General features: G+C 36.1%; 1 protein-coding gene across 1 annotated transcript in view; it reads right to left on the bottom strand.

Annotated features, from left to right (window-relative positions):
• Nucleotides 1-2260: 2260 nt before the first annotated feature.
• The window catches only part of NAA25 (N-alpha-acetyltransferase 25, NatB auxiliary subunit), a 62689-nt gene continuing 51361 nt past the window's right edge, over nucleotides 2261-13588 (bottom strand). Inside the window, exons 21-24 of the mRNA XM_065904200.1 lie at nucleotides 12685-12782; nucleotides 11453-11563; nucleotides 7320-7466; nucleotides 2261-5231 (exon numbers count right to left, since the gene is read on the bottom strand). Of these exons, the coding sequence (XP_065760272.1) occupies nucleotides 5109-5231; nucleotides 7320-7466; nucleotides 11453-11563; nucleotides 12685-12782 (479 nt within the window). The 3' untranslated portion in view covers nucleotides 2261-5108. The remainder of the gene's footprint in view (nucleotides 5232-7319; nucleotides 7467-11452; nucleotides 11564-12684; nucleotides 12783-13588) is intronic.

The following is a 13588-nucleotide window of genomic DNA, read 5'->3' on the forward strand; positions in this document are numbered from 1 at the left end:
TGTGTTTAATTGGATGGAACAACAACAAAAAAATCACACAGCTTAGGCTAACAATTCAAACTAACTAGATAAAAGATGTTCAAACCTAAACACCTGCCCATAGCCAGCATGGATACTCTCAACATTTGACAAAAGAATAACTATTTATATATTAGGTCCAATAATTTAAATATGTCTCCTACTCATTATTTCAGTTTTAACTGAAAAATGTGGAAGATCTTTTTCCATGCTTCTCACTGGTAAACTTGTTCAGCTGTTCTAGTTTTTTCTCATCTACCTTAAACAGAGTCATTTCCAAAGAATGAAGTATTTGTTCTCTTATAGAAATTAGAGTAAGACAAATGACAGGTAGAGAAACAACTCTAAAACTAAATTCAGTCCTCCAATGTGGTCTCATTTCTCAATTGTAAGGGGAAAGAAAGAAAAGTGGCAACCCCACCCACAGGCATTTCATTGGATGGGTCCATGCCTTCTATCATTTTAAGCCTAGGGTCTTGAGTTGAAGAAATGTGGGCTCTTGGATAGGACTGGATTATCATACATCAAAGACTCTGCATAAATATTTTTCATTAAAGGTAGACCGTGTTTCTCATTTAGAATCTGCAGTGATTTGTATATGCCACACAAAAATCTTCCCTAACATTTACGTCCAACGGATTCCTTCCCTCTACTTCTTAGCATATAATTACTAATATTGTGTGGCTCAGATGCTACTAACTAGACTGTAATAAAGGCTATGGCTTCCTAGAATCAAATGTTACACAGTTTTTAAGGGAATTTCCAGATAAACTGAAGCACAGTGAGCCCCTGGAGCCAACATGAGTCCTGTTCTAAAGAACCTGCAAGTTATCTCAAATAGTGCCAAGGGTAATTTTACTAATAGTCCTTGGTAATTGGTGGTATATACACACAAGCGGCATTAGGATTGCTTTAGGAAAGAATGGTTCTTCAATAGAGAACCTCTAAGATTCAAGATGAAGAATGTGAGATGGGGAAACTCTGATTTTTAGCTCATTTCATCAATGCTTAAAAGTTTGAATCTTACCAATCCCTTACCTTACTGCCTGGCCTTAGTAGCCTTACCTGCAATAACTGCCTTTCTCATCTGTAAAACAATACATTATCTGGGACCCACTTTTACTAGGTATGCGGAAGCTGAGGTTGCAAAAAACCTCTACGCTCAAGCATAAACACAGGTACCCCACAAATAATTTCTATAAGCATTTGGCTCATGGTTGCTAACCCTCTGCTCGTTACTATGAAATACATGTCTGCATCGAGGCAGTGATAGCATCTCAAAAACAGGGAACATGAAAAAAATATAAACCTGAGTCCCACCTTTTGAGGAACTCAAAAGTGGCAGTGAGAAACAGCCAAGTGCCCACTTTTTATTAAAGGGGGAAAAAAAGAAATGTTGAGGTGGCATGCACTCATAACTGAAGAAGCAAAAACTGACTTTTCCAGGGCTCAGTTAAGGGCATTTAATATCACAGGATAGAAAAGAAACTAGGAAGAAAAACAAACAGCTCTTTCCACTGTGTTGCATGTATGAATAAACATTTGATCTCAGCCTGTAGGTTCATATACTCTTGGATAAAAAAAACCATGTCATCAGTCTGCCTGAAATCCTCTAGTAACTTCCCACTAAATTTAGAAATCTTATTCCTTCCCCAGGCTACAGTATCCTGATTGCTCTAATCCCCACTCCACCTTCTATCTCGATCTGTACCCCTCTTCCACTCCTTTAAGTCCCAGGCACTTGAACCATTTTTCCCAGTCACTAGAACACGCTCAGCAGTCTCCTGCCTTTGACTTGTATTCCCTTTTCCAAGACTGACTTCATCATTCAGGTCAGATGGCACTGAGAGGTCCTCTGGGGACCCCGCCTGTCATATACCCTGACTTATATTTTATTAGCCAGGAATTAATTACAAACTAATATTTATCTTTATTGTCTCTTCCCCCACTTCAGCCACTAACTAGGATACACAGTCTCATTTACCATTATATCAGCAGAGCCTAACATGGAATCTGGCACACAGTAAATAAATGCCCAATACATGTATAAATCTAATTAATGAATACTAGCGTGCAAGGTGCTATTAAACAAAAGGACTAGTGTGGCCTTGGAGTAATTTTAAATTCACAAGTATTATCATTTTTCTGAGGAATATAACAATACAAAATTGAAATAAATTATACCATTTAAAAGGTTGTGGCTTCTAAGAACACGAACAAAAATGAACCAGGCAAAAGTGCCAAATTGAAAGTGTTTTATATAAATTAACCCATCCAGTTTAAAGTAGATTTGCTATGCTTCACTTAATTCTGAAGAAGGAAGAATATATGCTTCCCATGTTAATAAATCAGAGCAAAAAAGTAGGAAGAGTTTCAATAACAAGGCTGTAGATACACTGAAACCCCTTTTTATATTAAAAGTTAAAATGAAAGACAAATCCAGATTGAACAGTGACTGCAAAATATAATGCAATTTTGAACAATTAAAATTATGAAAATATACAAAATTGATGGGCAACACAACTAGGCATTTGTACATTTTCCATTATGTGGAGAACACTAAAAGTTTCTCTTTTATCCACATCAGATATATGATTTAAACCAAATAAATGTTTGCTTTGGAGAGTCTTAACTTAGGATCTCAGTAGTATAAAAAGCAGTAATATTTCAGTCTGTAAACAGTAGTCTTTTTTTTTTTCTCCTTTCCTTTTTTTTTTTTAAATATCAATTTTCCACACAAAATAAAACAAAAAACCCAAACAAAGTAAAAACAGCAGCAGCAGCAATGAGTTATTTGGGAATTCTTTTCAAATACCAATGACATACAATTGCTGGAGGGTGCTTTTTACTCATGTAAGAATATATATATATATATATATATTTTTTTTTTAACTGTACACAATTTATAGTGCATGACAGTTTCCAAAAGAACAGATCAATAAAAGATATTGGCCATTTCTGCATAATTTCATTCTTTTTACAATTCTCTCAAAATGTAAGAGGTTGGATCTAGTTGAAATGCTACATTTAGTAGGGAAATCAATAAGTAACAAAGAAGCATAACCCCAATGTAACATTATATGTCACTAAAACCAGTAGAGGACCCAGATGCCCCTAGGAAAGAAAATAGGTAGGTAGACCACTGGAGTCACACACTGTCCCTGAGGACCAAGGCCAGCTCACTGAGCACACACATTCTAGAATGATCATGGTCAGTTGATAGACTTGTTTCAAAGAGCATTTCTACTTCTATGTACAGTATTTTTGGATATTCAGAGAAACATCATTTCAAGAACACATGCCATACACACAGAGCCCCACCCCCCCACACACAAAGTTTCATCTAAATAGGCCATAGTTTCATGAAATGTTACTAGATTTGGAATCAATCAATGTTTAATTCATCTTGTTCAAAGCAGTTCTTTCCTTTTGGGATGGGGTATGACAGTTGTGGCTACCAATTAACATCAAAACTAGTTTTTTGAAATTACTGGATGGACTAAGATTTCCAGCAAGTCTTATTTTGAAAAGATAATTCAGTAATTTTCAAAAGTTTCCTTGCAAGTTGAGACAGTTATCACCCTATCAAATTGTGAATCTGAGAAAGTCTTAATGATGGAAACAAAATGCAATTGCTTTGCATAAAGAGATTTTCCAAGCTCTTTCTGGTTGCTTTTAAAAAAAGTATCACATTTCACTAGAGAAGTGAGTTGGAAAGGACTTGGAAGGTCTTCAAGACCAATCCTCCATTAGATACTTGAATTTCCTTATCAAATTCATTTTTTTGCTTTTTCAGAATTACTAACTTTAATGGTATTTGGATAACAAAGACCAAAGACAAAAACACAGATTCCAACACACAAAAATTACCAAAGCAATTGTATAAAATGTGTAACATATTCAAGAGCAATGTTTACCTTTTCTGTCAGACCAACCTCTGAAGCTACAGTCTTGGGGAGCTCCAGGTGAACAAGGTAAAACACCATTCTGGTATAACTCTCATTTGAAAAAAGTAAATGCAACCTCAAACCCAACTGATAATGTTTCTTTTGCCAGCCTAAAACTTAAAACCTAGATTAAATCCATATTAATATACATTCTTTCCTTTCTTCCTTCCCAAACCCCCCACTTAAAAAACACTAAGTATTAAATCTTTTATCTTCAAGCATATATACATGTGTATATATGCTTGAAAATATACGTATATGTGTAAAAGCAAATATATATATATATATATATCTCACAAAACCAATGACAATGGTATTAGACTTGCCTGCATAAATTATGTACACCTCTCTTCTTTAAAACAGTGATTCCTATCTTTCCCAAACAGACAAAAGATAGCAAGCTAGACCTCAGCAGGCTTATAAGTGGTCTGAACTACTTTCCCCTCCAAACAGCTGTAAGTTAACAGAAGCCTGTCTCTGATTTAACTCTCACAGGAGCTAAGATGGGGATGTCTTGGCCACTGGCATTATTAAGCCGAAAAACGAGGGCCTGTGATCATCTGAGTGATGCCCTTCAGTGGCAGGTGCTTAGGCCAAATTTAATTGGAAGCCCTTTGAGTACCTACCTTGGGTTTTGTGGGAGCCAAGCAGCTGGAAAGAGGGCCTGCTCCCAATCATGGTCCCCCTCTACTGGCTTCCTGCTTCCTAAGGCTCAAGGACCAGACCAAAACACCCACTGCTATAATGGTAGGGCCATTCAGCTGCTCTGAGTTCAATGCTTTATGCTTAATTTCTATTGCTGCTTTTATAGGATACCCCCACCACCAACCACCACCACCAGATGTTTCCGGTGACAGAAGAGAAGAAGAAAAGTGGGGTTCTCTTGTGGCTGCCATATGCATATGAACATGTATAAAAAGTGGTCAAACCCAGACAAGGGTCCTGCTTCTGGTTTATATACAATAATTTAATCAGTTGTATACATTTAATACCTAAAAAATTAATTCACGATCAAAGTCCTTCATGCATTTTATGAGGAAGTTCTGGATTTAAAATGATGGTCAACCAGATGTAGTTTTTGCCTGGGAAGATGATGTCATTTTCTGTTGTAGAATCATCAGTGCCCGTGGTTCACGCTAACTTTTAAATTTTTAGTTTCTTTGTGGTCTCAAGTCTTTTTTTCAGCAGCTCCCCAATTTCCAGAAGTGAGTGCAGATAACTGCTCTGCACTTTCCCTTGTACAGTCTTTGAAAATTTTCTCTCTTCCTAAAAGGAAATAAGAATGAGTGGCCTTGCTCAGAAAGCATTCTCCCAGATTATAGTTTTTCACATGTAAGTTAAAATTACCACTTAACTCCAGATCAGAAGCTCCATCACAATGGAGTGGGTCATTTTCAATTTCATTAAATGCAAAGATGGCTAAACTCATCACAGATGTCTATTTCTCCTTGTGACTTTTCACTGAGACCCTGTTGCTTTAGCATTACTATTCTTTCAAGTAATCTTAGTTATAAATTATATCAAGTCAGAAAATTGAGATTTCTGATCAAGGAAAAAAGTCAGAAAAATTATTACTAAGTACTTTGGCCATAAAGTCACTACTATTTTCTAATAAGCTACATAAAAAGTAGAAAAACTGAGATTTCTTACTATTAGAGTCATCAGGAAACAGGAAAAAAGCAGAAATTTATTACTAATTTAGACATTATCACAGCCACTTTTTAAAGGCATCAAATTTACCAGTATCATCTTTTCTAGCTACAATACTGACACGCCTCCCTCCATTTTAATAAAGTCCACAGATTCCAGAGGCCAAACAACTAAAAAAGACTAAAGTTTTCCTAAGGCTGCTCAAATATGTGAGTTAAATATTTGCTGCTCATTTGACCTGTGGTAGAGAGCACAAAAAATAAAGGGGATGGATGGAGTGTTTAAATATGGAAAGAAGGTTGGATGAAAACTGTTTAGCTTTATGTGAATTTGGCAGTATTTTAAAGCCCAAAAGAAACCAGATAAACACACTTTATTACCCAAATGTGCATTAAAAGGTATGTACACAAATCTATTTTATTCAGTACTACATATTCTTTCTTTCCTCTTAGAATTTTTTTTTTTACCATGTACAGATTTTACTTTTTGAAAAACATAAGGCTTAAAAAGAGGAAAACAAAGATACTAAAAATTAATAATCCATCAATTAGTACCTCTAATGACCTATATTCATTCTATATAGTCTATATTCATTCTAAAGTACATAGGAAAACAGTTGAATATACAGCTTAACTGGCTAAAACCAAACTTCTAGTTATCACTTGTCTGCTTCCTTTAATCAATCTTTGGAAATGTTAAATGTTCTGAGCCCTTTCCCACAGTAAGCAGTTTGTTCAAAGCTCTAATACGTTGACGTTGTTTACAAAAGAGGGGCTTACAATCTTTTCAATCTGGTGTGCCAAGCAAGATTCCATTCATTCCCTTCCCTCCAAGGGTCTGGGTGGAGGTCTTGGGCTAGGATGGTGGGTGCCTCAGGTTACTGGGGGAGCTCAGTCATCAGCAGAGGCTCATGTTAGACAAACTACGCAAGAAAATCATTTCCTTAAGATCAGAGTTCCATCACTGGAACAACGAGCTAGAAACAGGTGGCTCCATAACTGCCCTTCTGGCACCTTCCAAAATCCTAAACCTACTCCAGGCTGGTGCATGTTAATTCACCTGACACCATTTGTTTGTTCTATTAAATTCGTTTTTTAAAAAGAACCTACATTTTAAAAAGTGACTTTACAGGGATTTTCCTTGCAGAATTTTAAGAAAGAAACCAGCCTAAAAACAAAGATCAGGAGAAAACTAATAACTGGTACCTTTGATTCCATACTTGGTACCATTCCTTATTGGTTGACTTGTTCTGACCTAACTAATACTGACATAATTATTTCTGATATTCAGCATCTTTCCTTTTTTATGTGATGACTGCTGGGCTGGCAAAGAAACCAGCCAATCCAGCAGCCGGGAAGTTCTCAGTCAAGGAGATTGTCCCTGGATTTCTCAAAAGTGTGTCTGGTTTCCTCTGGTGCTCAAAATAGGGACAATAATAATTCCACTCCTCAACAATCCATCAGTAATTTTCACAGTAAAACAACACCCCCCAAAAATGTATAAAAGGGAGGAGTGGGGGATGAGGGAATGAGAGGGAAGAAGACTCCACCACCACCACAATAAAAAACTAGTGCCGGGGACCTTCCAATCTCAAGTCCTAGAAAGAGAGAATGGTGAACTGAAAACTAACTCGTCCCTGTGACAGAGGTGAGAACACTCGACTACCTCTATATAACTTACTGCTGATCAACTACGGTCTCTTACCAGTGAGAGAGAAGTGTCTTCTAAAATAAGTTCTTCAAGTTTAAGTGCAATTAGATGTGTTTCAAGTCCTTTAATATGATCCACAACATTGGAAATTAAAGTCTGAAGCCCAGTAACATAGTCTTGAAAACTGGTAAAAACAGGTGGCTAAAAAAAAAAAAAGATTTTTAAGACGCTGAAAGATTATCAAATGTATTTCTCTAATGCTTATATCACATAATTATGTCAATAGCTCAAAACATATTGATGGAAAAAATAGTACCACCACAACAGGAAAAACTTGGCCAAAGACAGAAACAGAAAATATATCAAAGAAACCCCAGCAGGGCTTCCCTTGTAGAGGGGATAAGAATCCACGTGCCAGTGCAGGGGACAAGGTTCAGTCCCTGGTCCAGGGGTATCCCACCGCTGCTGAGCCTGTGCTCTAGTGCCCGCGTGGCACCACCACCAGGTCCACACGCCCTCGGGCTCATGCTCTAAAACGGGAGAAGCCACTGGCGGTGAGAGGCCCATGTACTGCAACTAGAGTGGTCCCTGCTCACTGCTGCTAGAGAAAGCCCATGCACAGCAACGAAGACCCAGTGCGGCCATAAATAAGTAAGTCTTTTAAAAAGGAAAAAAGAAAACAAACAAAAAATCCCAGCAATGGTACAATTAAAGGAAAAAAAAGATAAACACAAGAAACCCAGCCAATCAACTAGTAAAGCTAGCTTTTCACTCAAGAAGTTTTCTTTGAAGGTGCAACATCAACAGAATTCTTTTAACACCAATTGGCGAGGGGCAGGAGTACCAATGTTTGCCTATTGAATGGGTAAAGATACACCACACCATTGGAAAATATACAAACAGAAGAACAGGTATCTCTGGCTTTTTGAAAGTTTACTTCATGCCACTTAGCTTTTATGAAAGACCTACATTAGTACCTATTTTTGCTAACCAAAAGAAATCCAAAGAGGATTTTCACTTTTATAGGAAAAAGGTGAAAAGCATTTGCAGCAAGCTGTTACAGAAGCAGCACACACCCTGAGCAACAAGAGTGGCACTGGAACTATACTCAGCATCAGGCCACCACAGCTTTGAACTATGTCTGTAAGCATCTGTGCTTTATCTCAATTTATTCTGTGTATCCCATTAGCAAGATGTGTCCTAAGGTAATTGCTTCTTCTGTTTGTGCCACTTGGGCTTATGGAAGGTTTCAAAGGAATGCTATACTTCTTGGTAGCAGGGGAAACCTGTATATGTAGTAATTTCAGATCTAAGAGATTAGCCTAAGGAAATCATATTATAAATTCATATTGTATATTTGTCCATATTTTAATAGAAGTACTATTTGTAATATTAAGAGAAAACTAGGGCTTCCCTGATGGTACAGTGGATAGGAAGCCACCTACCAATGCAGGGGACATGGGTTTGATCCGTGATCCAGGAAGATTCCACACGCCACGGAGCAACTAAGCCAGCAAGCCCCAATTACTGAAGTCCATATGCCTAGAGCCTGTACTCCACAACAAGAGAAGCTATTGCAATGAGAAGGCTGTGTACCGCACTGAAGAGTAGCCCCTGCTTGCTGCAACTAAAAGCTGGAGCACAGCAAGGATGAGCCAGCGCAACCAAAAATAATTTTTAAAAAAATAAAACAATAAAAGAAAATTAGAACCAACTAAACATCCAACATTGGGAATAAGTTATGGTATGAGAATAAAACAGGATGGCACATGACCATTTAATGAGATACATCTATATTTGCTGAAATGAAAAGATGTCCAAGATACCTTATTAAGTGAAAACAAAACAAATAGCCAAGTTCAGAACTTTTGATACAAAGTTCTATAGAAAGTTTCCATATTTCTGGCTTGTATGCAATAGCTATCACTGTTTAGTGGGAAAATGGGTGATCTTCTCTTTACTCGTATCTTTAGGTTACTTTGACAATCAGAAAAAAGGAGGCTATCCTCATTTTTAGAAAAGCAATACCTACAAAAACTTGCACAAAATCCAAATACCAAAAGCTGTTTTGACAAGTACTAGGAGTGTAGGTTTTCCCGCAGAAGAGAAAGTAAGAGCAACTCTGGTCTATACTTTCAAACTCTGCACTCATGATCTGTTAAAATTATCTTGAACAATGAAGGAGAGAAATGAATGAATGGTAATACCCAGGACAAGTGTCAAGTCTAAAGAATTCCTAAATTGTTACTGAATTGTGCAGGAAATTAATATTACTAATAAAACCATCAAAATTTTCAAATAACAATGGTTACTGTATTGCTAAAATGAACAAAAATCTCCGATTAATGAAATAGCATGTCATTGCAGAATAAATCCTGAACATCTTTTCTTATGAAAAGAATACAAATTATGTTAATGTTTCACACATTCAAAAGTTAGCCAAAAAAAAAAAAGTTAACCAATTAAGATGGGAGGAAATTCCAAAGTTGAATACAAGCAGAAATACATGAATCTTATCACATTAATAATATAATCAGAGTTTTAAACTCCAGTGCTTTTACAGAGTACCTCAACTACATTCACTGAACATATTCTAAGGACAAAAAAGAACTGCAAAAACTTGAACTTCAGTGGGTTTGTTACTGGAACTGGTAATGGAACCAATGTACTATTTCCAAAACTATTTACAGTGTTTACTATAAAACAGCAAATGAATAAATATATTGATCCTGTTGGGAAATGTTGAAAAGAAAGCTACAAATATGGAATGAGAGAAGGAATGGAAGGAAGAGGACTGTGAAACTGGACTACAGCTGGAGGTTATCAGTAAGAATTAATTATTTAAAACTCTGTATGTATCTAAATAAATTTCCTGTCTGTCTTCACTGACACTAACTAGAAGCAATAAAACCCTGATAGCAATTAGTACACCTAACAACTAGATCTTAGTATTCTGAATAGCCATTCCCCATAAAGGAACCAGGGCTCATTGGAAAAAATGTATGATTTCAGTTCAATGGTGAGTACAAAGCACTTAGAACATTTTGTGGTTTCAGAAAGTAAGGGCTCAAAAACCAATGAGGACATGTTCAAGGACAGGAACCAGCCTAAAGTGGCTCCCATTAGCCAAATTTGGGCATCCAAAAGAAAATGACAACAATGGATTATAAGGTAAATTTAAAAAAGAATGAGTACACAGTGATACTAAAATAGATAGTTGATATTAAAAATATACAACTCTATTTTACAGAATGCCAGATAATAAATGATTAATGATTAGTAACATTTTTAAAAATTACCATTGTGGAACCATCAAAGTAATAAATGATTCATGCAAGTCAGACTAATAGTGAATGTTAAAAGTAGTGCGTGAAAAGCTCTGGGGAACAGGATACTCACAGTCTCAACTCACAGATTAATTACACAGAGAGGAAAGACACACTTATAATAAAGAAATCTGGCAGATACTTCCTTTATCAAATAATTAAATCTGAAATTATCAATAATGGGACACAACATTAGTGTCTCCTGATTTAACTGCTAAAAAGGACACAGCGTCTAAATCTAATGAAATAATTAGCCAAATCCAGACTGTGGGATCTTTTACCAAAAATCTAGCTAGACTCTTCAATGACAAAGACAAAAATAAAAAGCTAAGGAAGTACTTTCAATGAAAGAAGAGTACAGAGCAATGACAACTAAAAGCTGTGTCAGATCCTTAGTAAAATTCTAGAATTTTGAAAAAGACTATAAAGATCATAACTGAGATAACAGGGGAAAGGTTAATGTGAACATAATATTATTGTATCAGTATTAAATATCTTGGGTGTGAAAATGTCTTGAGTACCTTGGTTTTGTAGGAGACTGCCTTTCTTTTACCCTGGTGTGTTAAGTATCACAAAATCTATACTTTCAAATGGTTCAACAAATAGGGGTTGGGGAGGTTAGACAATGGAAAGGGCAAGAGAGAAATGTGACAACCGTTAATAAGTGGTGAATCTAGGTATGGATGTTTGGGTATCATTATAGTAATCTTTCAGCTTTTCTGTATAATTTTTTTTGAAAGGTGGGAAGGGAAAATGAACACATATAAGATCCTAAGATCCTTTACAAAATGCAGGAAAAGAATGAAAAAAAAAAAAAGCAGCATGCAGCCAGATTGTTACTTGTGTTTTCTCTGTTATTACCATGATGATACTAGTTTCTTTTTTCTTCTTCTTCTTTTTCTGTAAATTTAATTTGTATGGTCGCAGGACACTCTCACAGTAACTAGACACCCAAAGGATAATAGAAATAGTCTGAAAGAAGAAAAATTACAAATTCATCAATAAGGATTACACTCAAGATACCTATCAGGAACAAAGACTATGGATAAACCAATTCTATGCAAACAGCTCTTCTTTGTAAATCCCTTCAATTTCTCTTATAACTCTCCACTCTAATTCTACAGTCACCACATTGATCCACGTCTTCTTCATCTCCTCCTCAGAATACTGCCTTTACTCTTTCTCCTCACTCTCCCAGTTCTAAACTAATCCTCTACTCAGTCCAATTTTCTTTCACCTCCTTGCAGGAAATAGGGATCTATTAACATCCTTTTCACTGAAAAGTCCAAATTTTGGCATGGAATCCAAAGGTTCCATACAATATGCCTCTCTGCACCCATTTCTCTATCCAGGTAAGACACTGCCTCACATGCAAACCTTAACTTATGTACGAAGAATTCTCCCCCAGTTGGTCAGCACCTATTCTCCCTTGTATTAAGTTAGGTGTTTACAATATATTCATGTACATATATATATATATATATACACACAATTATTTCTCATTCACTCATTATCTCTTATACACTTGAAATGTGCCAGTCACCAAAACAGAGAACAGTCCTCAGGGAGTTTACAGACTAATAGAAAAATAAAGCAATTAAACATATGACAAAAGGAAAAAAGATAATGGACTATGAGTATTTGTGATCCTCCTCTTTTTCTCTCTGGCTAAGAGTTTTGCTACATCAGCTCCTGGATTCTCCTTCATAATGCAGAATCTCAACAAATAGTGAAGAGCAGCAACAAATTTAAAAAGCAAATTAAAAATTTAACAATAATTAACTTAAACTACATAACAGCTGAGTCAAAAAAGAGAATGAACAGAACAGAGCTAGATTTAGAGTGAATCTGAGGACTCTTTAGAGATTTGTAAAGCAAATTTTAGAGTTCTACCCTAGCAGTATGAATTAAATTCTCCTGATATCCTTGGAAAGGGTTAGTTCAGAAAATTGAAATTGCTTTCAATTAATAAAAGGTGGGGATGATGGGTTAAATTATAGGTATAAAGTGCCTATTACCTGTTCAGTTTTGAAAATTAATCCTCCACACAATTAAGGAAAACTGAGTATTTTAGGATGAAAACAAAAACATACCTCAACCAAGAAGACTAGATTTTCTAAAAGAGTAGGATGTGTTTTCAAGTTACCATCTTTAACTTCTAAGAGGTCACCTTTACATTTACTGAAGACATCTGAAAAAGGAAAAATGTTTTATGGTTTTATTCAGCTTTTGTTTCAGTGTTATTCTGTACAATCTAGTCAAGAATAAGCAGATATAAAGACTTAATCCAGAAAGCTCCCCCTCCTCAATAAACCAAACACTAAAGAATATCTATTTTAAGCTCTTTAAAAAGTCACATGACTACCGCTCTACTGTCTTCAAAAGATAAAAGGTATACTTATAAATTACATCCTAGGGTCTAAACACCAGCTATGTCTTTCCATAGATAGGCCACTCACATAAAAATAAGAATTCAAGTGAATGATTTAAAGAGTTTGTGTCATTATAGACTGAAAGACTAATGTGCACGGTAGAAATGCACCTTCATAACAAATATCAGGTTTTACTCTCATAATCTTGATCATCTTTTAATTTTTAGCTTCATTTGAGCAACAAAATAAAAAACCACTTAGGCTCCGAAAAAGAAAAGCCCTTACAGATTTAAAATGCACAATAGCCTGTGATGGAAAACAATCGGAAGCTGTACACATGAAACTAAACAGTGTTGTAAATCAGCTAGAATGAAGTGATAGTTTTTTAAAGTATTTAAGAGAGTTAAAAGAAACACATGTATGTGCTCAGTTGCTCAGCTGTGTCCAACTCTTTGCAAACCCATCGGGTGTAGCCCCCCAGCCTCTATTCATGCGATTTTCCAGGCTACTGGAGTGCGTTGCCGTTTCCTTCTCCAGCAGATCTTCTGGACCCAAGAATTGAATCCATGTCTTCTGGGTCTCCTGCCTGCACTGCAGGTGGATTCTTTACCACTGAGCCACCTGG

This window comes from Muntiacus reevesi, chromosome 13, assembly GCF_963930625.1.
Source record: "Muntiacus reevesi chromosome 13, mMunRee1.1, whole genome shotgun sequence".
NCBI classification, from domain to species: domain Eukaryota; kingdom Metazoa; phylum Chordata; class Mammalia; order Artiodactyla; family Cervidae; genus Muntiacus; species Muntiacus reevesi.